Below are 15,233 nucleotides of genomic sequence, written 5' to 3' on the forward strand. Positions count from 1 at the left end.
TAGTAACATGTTGTTTTCAGTTCACAATAATCAAAAGTTGGAGCCTTATATCTATATCCAATGGCTAACTCTTTCCTCAACCCTACTGCATAAACTTTTCTAACGAACTCACATTATCTCATCCACATCCACCCCTGACCTAGCTATGTCCCACTCGGCTGCCCCCCCCCGCCCATGTAGGCCACCTCCTATCTAGGCATTAGTGAGGCCTAATGGCCCACACCTCCGCCACCCTCCCTTACCACACCATCGCTTATCCTCCCACATATTCTTTCTCGAGGTCAACGATCATTGCTAGAGCCGTCACCATTATCGACCGCCACCTACTACTCCTATGTTCTTGCCCCCCTCCACTAACCTACTCCGCCCCGCGGCCAGCGCACCCCTCAAGCCTTGCTACTCCATCGCCCATTGTTGGGTCCTAGTCAACCCCCAACCTAAAAGGTCGCCAGGGTTGGTGATGAGGCTCGTGGATCTTAAAGAAAACCCAAAGGTCACAAATTTAACTATTTTTCTTCAAAAAAATGATCGCATGTTTTCTAGCAATTTCGTTTAGTTTTACAATGCTAAAACGAGGGAACTATGCAGCTACATAACACAAGTGTTAAAATTGAAAATGGTAACTGCATTTGTCATTGTTAGAGTATATGGTATATGATACATAAGGATCCAGTTGTTATGGTAGGATAGTATTAGATTCTATCTTATCAATAGAGTTGCTTGATATCCAAGCCATCTACACTCTATATATTCTACCCTCAAGGCTCAATGCAATATATAGAATATCCCACACAATCTATTCTTACTACATGGTATCACGAGTTTAGGTTCTAATCCTAGCCACAAACCCTAGCCGCCACCAGCTTCCACACTGCACGCCACTAAGGAGATCGATCTCCATGATCTCCACCAGGGGCAGCACCACCCATACCTAGGGTTCGCACCATCGATCATATTGATCGGCCACCCTATAGAGTATTTTACCGATCTGTTGATCGGGGTTTTCTCTCACATCAGTCATTGATCGATTTTTCTCCTTGGTTTTTTCGATCAAAGATCGGTTTGTATCACCCTCTGCCCATCGTCTTCACGCACCTCTAATCTGACCTTGGCACGACTGCACCGGCTCCTCCACCTGTGCGGCATGGCCGATTGCTCTTCGTTCGTGCGGCTCCATCGCGCCTATTTCCAAGTGCACGGCCTGGATCGGCTCTATCCTTCTGTTCATTGACACTCGCGTCGGTTGTCCACACCACCACTGATCTGACCACGCGCCCGACTTCTGGATACGTTGCCAGGTTTCTACTTGTCTGACCATGTCGGTTGCCCTGTCTCCATGCACCAACACCACATGACGACCACGTCTCCCTCTCCACGCGCCCATCGGTGTGTCTTCATGCTGCATCATCGTCTCCACTTCCGGATCGTCAACACGTGGAGGCATCCCCATCTCCAATCCGTCTCCATGTCTGGTCCACGCGTGGAGGCATCCTCATCTTCGTCGATTCCAACCGTGTGGCACGGTTCTGTCCGCACACGCCGACTTTGGCCGACCATGCGCTGGATCGTCACTACACGACCACACCGACCATGACCACTCGGGACTCTGTCGACCACTCACACGTCATCTTGACCATGACCATCCTCGACCACGACCATCCGTGACCAGAGTTGGGCGCACGACACTCAGGGGACACCCTCACACATCGTTGCCCCGCCACTCCGTCCGCATGACACTCTATGCCGGTTCGTCGTCGCCTTCACCAATCGGGATGCCTCCGCCACGACCGCCTCACGCGCTCTCGGTCTGATCAACTGATCGCACATGGCTCCTCCCGATTGATCGGTAATGGCTCATACTCTCCTAGAGTACGCACGTACCCCCTTCTCGAGCACTGGGGTTGCCGTTGCATCGCCTTCAGGCCACAGTGCCGCCGCCCATGGTCATGCCTCCTCATTGCTGTCACGCCCTCTCTAGCACGGTCCGACCGAACGGAGGATCCTGTTGTCGCCCTACATTGATGTCCCATCGCACCACGACACTCCGGCCGATCAATGCCGCCTCTCCCAGCACATCGTCGCCTTAGTCATCAACGCACTAGATCTTCGTCATGTTGTTAGGGTGTTCTTCGCCGACTTCTTCGAGCACCGCCACCACGCTCTCAGATCCTATCATCGCTGCTCCAGACATCTAGTTCCGTCTCTACCATCTTCATCCAGCACAACCTCATCGCCAACGTCACGATATCCTCCTCGGCCTCTTCGTCTACTCCAGTACATGTGAACTATTTTGGCACCTTCTCCTCCTCACCGTTATGCACATCGTGACCGTTGAGGCATTCTCTACTGATCCCTCAGACATTGGCACATAGTTGGTTTCCCTATCTTCGCGCGCCCGGTATTGGCAACACCCGTGCATGCCTTCGTCCCCGATGCGTTCCTGGACCTGGCAAACCTGGTGCACGCCTCATCCTCGACTGCCTCGACTGCGTTAACTTCAGCATTGACCTCTTCTTTGACTATTGCCTTATCCGCGTCACCGTCTTCTTCCCTCAGACATCCATATGCATGTGGCTTCATGTGTGGCTACCTCGACCATGGTAACCCGAACTATGCCTTCGTCGACCATGGCTACCTCACGCACAACATCCTTGACCACAACTACTTGTCTCGCTCTCGGCTATGTCGGCATTAGGCACAAAGGGCTACCATTTGCATGAGCAACTCGTCGGTTTCTTCAGTCACAACATATACATCATGTTGTTTTAATTGTGGGAGATGTCATTCGTCTTTCTCTCCAATCTCATCATTTGTGATGCTCCTGCTGCGGCTGCATGAGGATATTAGAGTATATGATATACGATACATAAGGATCCAGATTTTATGGTAGAAAATGATTAGATTCTATCATATTATTAGGATTGCTTGATATCCAAGCTATTTTTACTCTATATATTCCGTACTCGAGGATAAATGCAATATATACAATATCCCATATAATCTATTTTTCCTATGATCATACAACTTATATTTGAATGCTTATATTTTCCCATGCAATCTGTTTTCCTATGCAATATAATGCTTATATTTGAATCTTCGGGTAATCTAAATATAAGCAATCGGTGTGATTAATTGAAGGCATCACTTTCGCTCTGTGGGACTTATAAATCGTGAAGGATCCACTTATTAATTGAAGAGCCGAAATAATATACATCACTACTGTAGCTTCACTACTCCCGCTTCTCTTCTGATTGTGAACCTCACCGTTGTCAGTGCCAGTGACGTCTCTCACTGTCATTGTCCGTGTCACCCTCACCCTTGTGGTTTGGGGTTGATTTGTCCAAGTGAAAGTCCAGATCTCACTGTTGAGATTTGGGGGATTTCAAGTTGCGTATTTGAAGTTTTGAATCATGAATTTGAAATTACGAGTTCAAAGTTTCTAATGTCCAACCAAGTTGGATTTGTTGCCGGTGAGCTGAAACTTGAAATTTTCGTTGCAAAGCTGGAACTGTTTAACGTTGAGGATCTCTCCAAGGGAACGGGTTGGCCTGAAATAACGCTTTGATCGGCGTACGGCGTTAGGTGCGGAGTCCAAATCGGTTTCATTGCTCGCGTCGCCCCGCGCTCGAGGGACCCAATGGTAGGGTAGTTAACTATAGCTAGGGGCCAGTAGTGACCTGTATGCTTCGCTGATTGGCGACACACTTAATTCCTTCTCGCTGATGAGTCTACGCGGCCGCCTACCACGTCCAAATGAAGCCTAAAACAGCGGGGAGGCTAACCAATGTCTTTTCTGCTCGGCGTGCCAGGATATCAGGCACCTGTTTCTACGATGTCCTAGGGCGATTAGTATTTGGCAGGCACTCGGTATTCCTTTCCCTTTGGATGTTGTACACGTAGACTAATTATGGGATGGATTGCAAGAACTCTAAAAAGTGCGTTTGGTTACTTGCATGTCTAAGTTTGACCCGTATTTATGAGTTAGGTTCATCTTAATTAAGTTGAGTACCTTGAGCAGTAATTTATTTGATTGTATGTATCTATTTAGTTTGACAAAAAAGAGATGGTGTTTGATAGCTCACACGAAGACATATTGCATAAGAAAAATTGTACAAATAAGTATTTATTTTTATGTTCTTGTACTATTATAATTATTAGTTTATCTTATTAAAATTTAATATTTTTTAAAATATATTAATATCACTTAATACATACTAATAACATCATTAGCTGAGCACTATGCTAAATTTGGCAAGTCTAGCTCTGTAGAAACATATTTGCATCACATACCTGTAGAGTCAGACTGAGTGCATGTATTTATATCCGAGAGCCATACTCAGAGTGACATACAAGCAACCAAGCATCTGCTGCTTGCATCCCATGAGACAGGATGAGCCATATGCAGATAACAAAACTCACCCTAAGCCTACTAAGACCTATTTAGTAGGGCTATAGCTCTCCATCTTAGATCTAAAATTTATATATAAAATAAATTAATTTAAGCATATATTTTTAATTTAAAATAAAAATAAGATAATTCATTAAAATATCTTCAATGCATTTATAACTTAGCTCTACAAAATTTTAAAGTTAGAAATATCTATTAAAAAATTGTTATAGTTGGAGCTGTGATCTGCCGACCCGAAAAGCTGATCTTGGCGCGTAGCAAGTGCCCCTACTGCAGTCAACCCTGTTCCAGCCGAAACGTGCAGGCTTTGTGCATCGCACGCAGCTCGCCCCATGCTCCGGCCGGATGGCACCAAATAGATTGGTTGGGTTGGGTTGCGAACAGGTACGCGCCCGCGCAACATGCACCATGAGCGATACCGCGACAGCGGCTCCCGTGACCCGTCGCCGAGCCTCTCTATATACCAACCCGTAGGGAGAGCCGGAGAGGTAGCGGAACCATTAGTTCCTACGCCGGCTAGCTAGCTAGCAACCGTGTACGTACGCAGCGTGGTGTCATGGAGGAGGAGGCGCGGGCGCCGCTGCTGCAGCCGCGCGGCGAAGAGGCGGCGACGGCGAAGGGGCGAGCGAGGCGGGCGGCGGTGGAGTGGTGGGTGGAGTCGAAGAAGCTGTGGCGCATCGTGGGGCCGGCCATCTTCCAGCGGATCGCGCTCTACGGGATCAACGTTGTCTCGCAGGCCTTCATCGGCCACCTCGGCGACCTCGAGCTCGCCGCCTTCTCCATCGCCGCCACCGTCGTCTCCGGCTTCAACTTTGGATTCCTGGTACACTACTTACGCGTCCATATGCTTACATGATGCATGCACTCGAGCTTAACCACACAAACAGCCTTTCTTCTCTGTTCTTTTTGTTTCTAGAGGCAGATCGTGTGAAGGAGAGACTGCTACCCTTCGCGTGAACTGTCCAATTAACCAGTTAGCACTGGGATGAACTTGCCTTTTGCACTTGATTTGAATGATGTGAGAGTAGCCAAGCAATAACCACTGACCAATTTCCATCGAAACATACGAGTACCTGCGACTGAGAACCGAACACTCCGATCAAAATCTTTTTTGCTCAAATGGTATGGACGATCAAGTGGCCATTACTGCATGCATCTGCAATTTTGTTGGCAGTTTGCAACAAATGGCTTTGAATATTGTTCGAGCTGTACTTTACAATGTTAATTTACCTCCAAGTTGGTACATAATTATTTGGTTGGACACCGATCGACGATTGACTTTGCTCATCTTCTTCCTTTGGTACATGCCCTCGGATCATCGTGGTACTTGACCTCTGTTTTAAAACAGCGATGCGGTACAACTGAGATATTTGCGATACTTGTTTATGGTGGTACGAAGGAGCCGTGTTTATTTGGCTGTCACGATTGAGAATGACAGGAACACCAACATGGTTAATATTCTCTCTTATTGTAAATATACGTTGTTTTAGCCTCCTTAACTATTCTCTAAATATAAGTTATTCTCGAACTTCTATGCATTTATTTCTTTTTTTTCCGTCTTATCCTTGTTTAAAAAATTCTACCACTCTCACAAATGAATAAGTTATTTTTTCCAATACAGAATAAATAAAGAGCAATAAAGTTATTTGATCTATTTTCTTAATTCTTATACATAAATCTAAAATGATTTATATTTGCAATCGGAGGGATTAACTTAAGTGTCGGGTCCTAGTATCTTTCACCGTTCACCTTTTATGTCGGATAGGTCCAAGCGGTAGCTGCGATCTGCGAGAGATCTCTGGTGCTCCATTTATGTGGACGGCTGCTGTCGACGATAGACTGCCAAGAGATAAACGATTTTGATTTTTTTGGGTTTCATTTGGTTCATCCCAAATGAACCAATCGGGCGAACAATGTTGTCATTTTTAGTCGGAAGAATAGTCTCCTATTTGAAGACATGCAAACACGCGTCTTATCAGTGCTCGATCGATCGTTGTCACCCTCTGCATTTTCTTTCGTTCTTACTCTATGCGTGTTTGTCTTGTTGTGACTTGGCCGCAGCATCCGCGTCTGCTACTGTGTACAGAAGCATCAATCAGATCAGTCGCCTATGTATGCAGCTCACAGAAACCATACAATATGGTCACGAACTCTAATTATTCTGTCATTTCGTCATGGCTCACGACATGTAGAGTAGTGCAGTAGAATATTTGACTACCCAATTAATAATGCCACAAGTAGTAAAAAATGTGCGCCATCACAGTAATAATTTTATTTGCTGTGGTAGCTGGGCATGGCGAGCGCGCTGGAGACGCTGTGTGGGCAGGCGTTCGGCGCCAAGAAACACCACATGCTGGGTGTGTACCTGCAGCGCTCGTGGGTCGTCCTCCTCCTCTTCGCCACCGCGCTGACGCCGACGTACATCTTCATGGAGGACCTGCTGCTGCTGATCGGTCAGTCCCCCGAGGTGTCGCGGCTCGCCGGCCAGATGAGCATCTGGCTGATCCCGCAGCACTTCGCCATGGCGATGCTGCTCCCGCTCACCCGGTTCCTGCAGAGCCAGCTCAAGAACTGGGTGACCGCGGTCACCGCGGGCGTCGCGCTCGCCATCCACGTCGTCGTCACGTACGTGCTCGTGCACTGTTTCCACCTCGGCTTTGTCGGGGCGGTCGCCGCCGCCGACTTGTCCTGGTGGCTCGTTGTGCTGGGCCAGTTCTTCTACGTCGTCGGCGGCGGGTGCCCGCTGTCGTGGAAGGGCTTTTCGATGGAGGCGTTCGCCGACTTTTGGGAGTTCATAAAGCTCTCCTCGGCTTCCGGAGTGATGCTCTGGTACGTCCATTTGACAGGAACATTTGTTTGTTGTTCCAAACTCATGCCATTAACAACATCACAATTTGCTCATATACTGCAGCTTGGAGAATTGGTACTACAGAGTGTTGGTGTTGCTGACAGGGTACCTGAAGAACGCTGAAATCGCTGTGGATGCACTCTCCATATGGTAATTGGTACTTAGCATCCAGAGCAGTACTTCGCCATTCACATCCAAATCAGTTTCCATATCTAACTGCAATGCATTGGTTCTTGATCCTAATGTAGCCTGACGATCAATGGATGGGAGATGATGATTCCGTTCGGCTTCTTGGCTGCAACTGGGTAAGTATGCCGCGAATAGCGTGCGCCTGACTTGTGAAGTCACGTGCGCGCTCGACCATGTCCGCGAGTTTTTTTTATTTTTATATTTTCTAACTTAAAATATTAAATAAATATACTTGTTAGAAAGATTTACAAAAATATCTCTCTTACCGCGCTCAGCCTTTTAGCCAGTCGGATGAACAGTAGCAATCGAAATTGCGCTCTATTCAAAATAGTTTTCTTCTGTTACTCTAAAAATTCTATAACTTTTTGTATGTGTTTCATAATCCATGTGCAACCCATTTTAATTGGATTCATCCAAAAAGCCCGCGTATAATTTAAATTAAAATTATTCGAAAAAGACTACTTTTATAAATTCTAACAATTGTTAGGGTCTCAAATAATTTTTCACAAATCTGAAAAAAATTACTAATATTCTTTTTATATGATAGACTAATTTCTAAAATTATTTCCAGCCATAGTTTATATGGTGAAAACAATATCACATGAAATTTTGTAAAAGTATTTCCATCCTATAAATAAAAAATATTTCCATCCTATACATAAAAAATATTTACAATTGATATATTTCCAATAGTTAAATTTTGTATATGTTTGAATTTTCTTTGAATTCAAATTGAATTAAAAGATTAATATCACATGAAATGATAAAAATACATATAAATAGAGTATTATAAAGGAACTAACCTTTTCACCATATAAATTATGGCTGAAAATAATTTTAGAAATTAGCCAATCATATAAGAAGAATATTAGTTATTTTTTTCATATTTTTAAAAATTTATTTGAGACCCTAATAATTGTTAGAATTTATAAAAGTGGTATTTTTTGGAGAATTTTAGTTTAAATTCTACACATGTTTTTTAGATGAATCCAATTAAAATGGGTTGCATATATATTATAAAACACATATAAAAATTTATAGAATTTTTAGAGCAACAAAAAAACTACTATTTTGAATAGAAAATAAGATGCATAAACAGTAATTTGCGACGGCTACTGTTCATCCGACTTTTAAGTGAGGGCGGTACGTTTATTTTTTAAATATTTTTATCATGAATCTATTTATTTAATATTTTAAGTTAAAAAATATAAAAATAAAAAAAACTCTCCGATTCGGGCATTGGGCCGCCCGGGCTGTGGGAAGAGAGGCGCGGCTTGCGGGCCAAGACCGGGGGAGCGGAGAGGCTTAGGTGGGGCTTTTTTAGGTCCATGTGAATTTATAATGGAAATTTTGTTTAAAACTTTGTGTTGAAAGCTTTTTTTTTGAAAAAGTTTGTGCTGATTTTTTTTTTACAATTTTTCTTAACAACTTTTCTCGATAATTTTTTCCGATAACTTGTCTCGATAACTTTTGCTTAAAAGTTTTTTTTGAAAAACATTAAAAAAAAGAAAGTTACGGAGGAAGAGGACTTTAAAAAAAGAAAGTTGCTAGTCGGCTTCCCAGCACACGCTCATGAATTAGCCACGTACGTACGTATGTTCATGCACAGCATATGCCTCAGCAGTGGCAGGTACACCAAAATTTTGTGTAATTTTTTTTATATGTCAACTATATAAAATACAAATTGTTTCCCGCGTCACTTCTTCCCTCCACTCTCTCTTATCTAATAAAAATTCCTAAAATTCAAATAATTTATCCACTTTTACTATCCACTCTCATCATCTAACCTCTCTGTCTTGTTACTGAGTACGGGTATAAGGCTTGTTTTACTAATAAAAATATTTGAAGAAATTAGAAGAAAAATTAGTGGATAATCTCATATTCCTTTTTCAAATTCCATCTCAAATTAAACTATAACATCGCTCCCGACATATTCATTCAGCGGCGCTCCTATAGTGCATTCACATCTGCATACCTTTAGTTTATGCTTGATGTCACCGCGCCTAATATTTATATTTTCGTTACAACGCATGTACACTTAGCTAGTATTATGTTTTGTAGGTGTGCCTAGAACCGCGGTTCACAACGGCTCAAGCACATATCAGCATGACCTAACCGGCATTAACATGACCATAACTCACAACTCACTACCCCGTACAGCCACACATAGTGGCCTAGGTGCCCTCGAGATATGAGTGACGACCGTATGCGTAAGTGTGTCGATTCCTGATAAGATGAGACTGTGTGTGTGACTGCGTAATAATTGCGTTTTTGAGATGGAGGACGGCGGCGATGCGGGCATGAGCGGGTCATAGTGGTGTGGCGTGGGCGTGGGCGTGGGCGTGAGCTCAAACCTGGAGGGTGACGGCGGTGGCGCAAGCTCGAGTTAGGTGGGGCGTGGCGATGGTGTGGGCATAAGCGGGACGGATGTATGCGGGCACGAGTACAATGAATATATACACTCAAGTTGAAAATGCTGAGTCCGCTACTGTGCTAAGAGCTGATCAATTGTCACTAACCAGTGAGCTTTTGCAAACGGCAGCGTGCGGGTGGCGAATGAGCTCGGCGCGGGGAGAGGCAAAGGCGCGCGCTTCGCCATCGTCGTCTCGGTCACGACCTCCGTGGTGATCGGCCTCGTCTTCTGGTGCCTGATCCTCTACTTCAACGACCAGATCGCGCTCCTCTTCACGTCGAGCAAGGTCGTGCTCGACGCCGTGCACACCCTGTCCGTGCTGCTCGCCTTCACCGTCCTCCTCAACAGCGTGCAGCCCGTCCTCTCAGGCAAGCTGCTGAACCTGAAAAGCTAACATGCGGCGCATGGCGAGACATGAGCAATGCTAATCAGGGCTCTGCATCGTCATTGTTGTTGCTGCAGGGGTGGCCGTTGGTTCTGGATGGCAAGCGTTGGTTGCCTACGTGAACGTCGGAACCTACTACTTCATCGGAGTTCCTTTGGGCGCCATTCTCGGTTGGCCGCTGCATTTCGGAGTTGGGGTAATGCTCTGAACACTTCAAAGATCACACAACGAACCTATGCAGAACTACAGAATAGTGTTATCATGGCATCAGCTTCGCGCAAAGCACACGCCAAAGCTTGGACCGATCTTTACAGTTTATGTCTGGATTCCAGGGGATCTGGTCCGGGATGATTGGCGGGACCGCCGTCCAGACGCTGATACTGGCCTACCTCACTGTCAGATGCGATTGGGACGAAGAGGTGAGCATCTCATCTTGGCTTTTCCAGCTTTTCTTGTTTGGCATAAAATGGACCTGCGCATTTGTTCCTTGGAGATTCGAACTCATTTGGTTGCCTCGTGTTGTGCCTTTGCAGGCCAAGAAAGCCAGTACCAGAATGCAAGTATGGGCCAGCTCGAAATGAAGCTGCTCGGCAATACTGGTGCGGTTTCTTAGACACAGGGAACATTTGAGCTCAGCTGAATGATGATCACTTCGGGTCCGAAAAAGAAAAATCAGAATGAAATGAGTACAACCAAACAATCCGGAAGAAACAATGCGTATGCATTATCTATGCTTGTATAAATACGTCCATGAGCAGATGAGCTCCAAGCCTCCAACTAAAGTTGGCGGTTGACGACCGGTTCCTGAATATACTCACCTATCAGGACTCCACAGAGAACGGCAGTACCGTCAGAGGAGTCACAGGGGTGATAATATCTGTGATTCTTTTGTAGCTATGTAACATGCATTTTGCAATTTGCGTCAAGGTTTCAAGATCCAAATACTGAGTGCTATTTAAGCAAAGTTTGCAGAACCGTCATTGACCATCTTGCCTCCCACTGTTTTGCACATGAATATCGTGATTTGGTCTGGATCTGGAGCCTTGCTTCTTTGCCGAGGAAAAACCAGACTTCCAAGTCCGGCTCTTGCAGAGTACACAATAAAGTACAAGAGAAGTATCTGATTTTAAGGTTTTTAACTTCTACAGCATAGAAATGAAATGACTATGTGCATGATGTAGAGGCTGAGATAGTGTTTATATTATTAAAACAAACAACCAGAAATTAAGCGAAAGCTCGACAAAAACAGGTTGTACTTTCTTGCGCGAGGGGACCGGCCATCACAGACTCGCATCCTCATCCTCTGACATCACCAAGCAATGTCACCGAAATGAACAGTGATTTGGGTCTGAATAAACAGTATCATAACAGTATCTACGGTAGCGATGGTACTGTAACGATTTTACTGTGCACTACTTTACTGTACCAATCAATCAGATGCGTCCGTTTCAGATCTGGCAGTTGATGGAGGGTTAATGTCACTATTACTGTTTATCGGTGACATTGCTTTAGTAATATTAGAGGATGCAAGTCCGTCCATCACCCACCGAGTGAGACCACATATTGGCCGGTAAAGCTTATATGGGACGTTCGTGCATGGACACTGGGACAGGCCGAAATTGAAGGTCCTGCATGATAGATCATGGATTCACGGGCCATTCAGAGCAAGAGGTATGAGGAAGGCTGATCGGCTGAAAATATTACCGTGCCCTATCTCCCACCCTCTATATATACAGCAGAGCCCTAGAGATATGGAGGTTGTGAATTGCTTGGGAGATTGGAAGGGTGGGTTGTGGCACAGGGAGATGGGAGTGCCCATGGCGGATGATGTGCGGTCGCTCATGGTAGAGAAGAAGCTAAGGTCTCAGGAGGAGGTATCTGATATCATATGGAATAGTTTAGGCAATGTATTGTGCGGCTTGTTCATTGATCAAGTGAATGTTCAAATATATACATGAGCGCAAGGCGCTAAATAACAACAGAGAAGAGTCGGCGCCTCAATCCAGGAAGCACGGAGGTGCGGCGCAGCTTGTGGACGTCGTGCGGCTGATGAAGAGTCCTAGACGCCTGGAGACTCAGTGAGGCCTGGAGATTCAGAGCGTGTTGAGGTAGTTGTGCGCCAGAACATGATCAGGTTGTTGGAGACCTTTGTGTGCCATTGGAAGTCCTGTTGACATCCAGTTAGTGAATCACTTCCTTGGCCACCTGTAATTATGTCTTCACGCTGCCTACGAACTTGTTGCTCCAGCAACGCAGCGCCTTGGCCATGTTCCTAAGGTGCCAATCTAGCTTCCAAAATGGGTCTGCATTAATTAGTGGACAAGACCAAGCGCTCTTGATTGTGTCAAGGTATCCAGGATATTTCGGTCAGATAGTTTTGAAGCGGAAGCGCTTGTTGTCTTGGAATTTGATGATTGTTTGTAGCAGAAGAGGACCTTGGTCAGAGCACTGGGAGGCGATGGAATGGAGATAACAGCTCGGGAAGATGAAGACATCACAAATGCGATCAACATTGGGTGGCGCCGTTTGTTGCTCCACGTGTACAAGCGACCATTCAAATGTAGCTCTTTGAGCTCGGTGTTATCAATAAAGTGATGAAATCGAGCCATGGGCCAATGGTGAAGTAGCGTATTGTTCTTGCCCTCTGCTTTATAGATGAATTTGAAGTCTCCATTGACCATCCATGAGCCAATGCAGCCTTGCCTGAGATCGTGCAGTTCCTGAAGGAAGATGGGGTTGTCCTGATCACCAGTTGGATCATACACCAACGTGAGCCACCATTCAAAACTAGAACTAAGCAAGAAAAAATTGGTGACGACCTAAGAGGATAGAATTATGACATTTACAATTAATCGGTTTTAAAAATTTCACAAAATAAACCTATATCAATTTTTATCTAAATATGCTTTAAGTTTATCTAGTGTGTCTACTTTACCGTTTAAAGGTTTGAAACATATAGCCAATCTTAATAAACTACTTTATAAAAGTAAACATACAAGGATTGATTATAAGAAGTAAATATGAAAATGTAAAGATGATAGAGAGAGCAAACTCGGTATAAGAGATTTTTATCCCGTGGTATCGATGGTATAAACGTCACTCCTAATCCACATTGGAGCAGTCACATAGGCTATAGCTCCCGGACGACATCTGATCACAAACCTTGACCCACTAAGACCTCAAGTAGGTTGAGCTGCCATACCACTAAGGTAAAATCTCACCACAAGTCTCTCTTCTGGTCACTTGCGGTCATATTCACTTCAAAGCTTAAGCCACCAAGACAAGAATCTCCTTGTTCCCGTACAAGAGTCTTGTCACCTCTTCACACCAAGTCGGAGGGTCAACAAGTATGAGCCACCAAGGCTCATGATACCGGCGAGTCACCAAGACTCTATGATGTCGACGTACCACTTGGTACAATATTGGATCACTCCTTGATCCCTTCTCTAGGCAACAACACCTAGCAACAACTCTCTCTAGGCCTATTAGCACTAATCATTCTCTAATCTTGTGCTTAATTATCTTGGATGATTACTTTTAGTACTTTGGTGGCCTGGATGTCTTCTCATATGTCTATGAGCTTTTCTAGACTCCATCTCACTCAAATGTCTGAGTGGGGTATTTATAGCCTCAACCCCACGAAGTAGCCGTTGCTCTAATGGCTCCAAAAAACTGTGAACACCAAATAATTCGACATCAACATCAGTGCAAGCATCGGACCATCCAATGTGTACAATAGTACAAACTAGACGTTGGAACCTCACTTAAACATATCTATGAATACCGGATATTCCGATGTAACTTGAACTCCATCATCGGACCATCCGATGTGCAGACTTGAGCCTGACCAAGCCACTTCTTATTTTTTATTGTCCGGTGTGTATAAACCCTCTGATCACCGGATAATCTGGTGCGTACAACTTCTGTCTTCAACAGTGGCAGCCTCCTTTGGAATAAATGCTTCGGTGAGTTCTTCTTTGTATGCACAGAACCATCCAGTGTGTAGAATTTCTTCTGCCACCTAGAATTACAACTCCTGGAAAATGCTCCAGTGTACAAAAATACTCCTGTGAGTATGAGCACCAGACCATCTGATGTATAGAATAGAATATTCCCTTCTAAGTCAAACACTCCGGTGTATACACTTCACTAATCATCGAACCATCCGATGTGTTCTTCTATCTAAGTACCAGACCATCTGGTTAGTGCATTTTCTTCTGAACTCGTCTAATTAAATCTTTCTTGAGTTCTGGCTTCGGTAGCTTCTTTATGTATTGCATTCATGAGACCTACTATAGTATATACTTGACAAACACGTTAGTCCCATTGACTATGTTGTTATTAATCTCCAAAATCACATAAATGCCCTAAAATGACCGCTACAGTCTCCCCAAGGGCATATTTGCTACAATCTCCTATTTTTGATGATTGATGACAACACTATCAAATCAAGTGGAAAAACATAAATGATACAAAATGTAAAGTGCACAATAATAAATAACAACAATTATAAAATGCATAAGGCTTTATTACTTTGGTTGGATGCAAGATAAGAACAACTAATGGTACCAATGGTAGAAATATGAATAATACTAATTGAAAATGAACCATTGATGCCAACTTAATATAGACCCATTTTAAGAGGAATATCTCATCTTTATCATACCTTGTTCTTACCTTCACTTTATCCTCCTTTTGTTGTGGTAGCAATAGAGACAATTCTCCCCATATCGCCACTATCTCCCTTGATCAACCCATGCAAGAGCTCCTTGCTTTACACGCTTCTTACCTTGATATCACTTGTAATCCTTCTATGCATGCTTCTTGCATCATGTTTCTTTTTTTGCCAACAATCTTGCATCTTGCTTTGATCGCCAAAATTTTCTTCTTTTATCAACAATCTTAAAAAGGCTACAAACACATATTAAACTCAAGGGAAATCATTAGAGCACACAGGAGGTAGCTTCATAAATCATGATCCGTTTGAATA

The 15,233-nt window shown here is 44.2% G+C and overlaps 1 protein-coding gene across 1 annotated transcript; it reads left to right on the forward strand.

Annotated features, from left to right (window-relative positions):
• The first annotated feature begins 4,806 nt into the window (after positions 1-4,806).
• On the forward strand, positions 4,807-11,223 carry LOC133895409 (protein DETOXIFICATION 27-like). The gene is made up of 8 exons (XM_062335707.1): positions 4,807-5,231; positions 6,696-7,237; positions 7,320-7,406; positions 7,505-7,561; positions 9,988-10,226; positions 10,321-10,439; positions 10,576-10,662; positions 10,777-11,223. The coding sequence occupies exons 1-8, from the start codon at positions 4,965-4,967 to the stop codon at positions 10,822-10,824; spliced, it is 1,446 nt and encodes a 481-aa protein (XP_062191691.1). The 5' UTR covers positions 4,807-4,964; the 3' UTR covers positions 10,825-11,223.
• Positions 11,224-15,233: the final 4,010 nt, after the last annotated feature.

The sequence above is a fragment of the Phragmites australis genome, chromosome 16 (genome assembly GCF_958298935.1).
Source record: "Phragmites australis chromosome 16, lpPhrAust1.1, whole genome shotgun sequence".
In the NCBI taxonomy this organism is placed as follows: domain Eukaryota; kingdom Viridiplantae; phylum Streptophyta; class Magnoliopsida; order Poales; family Poaceae; genus Phragmites; species Phragmites australis.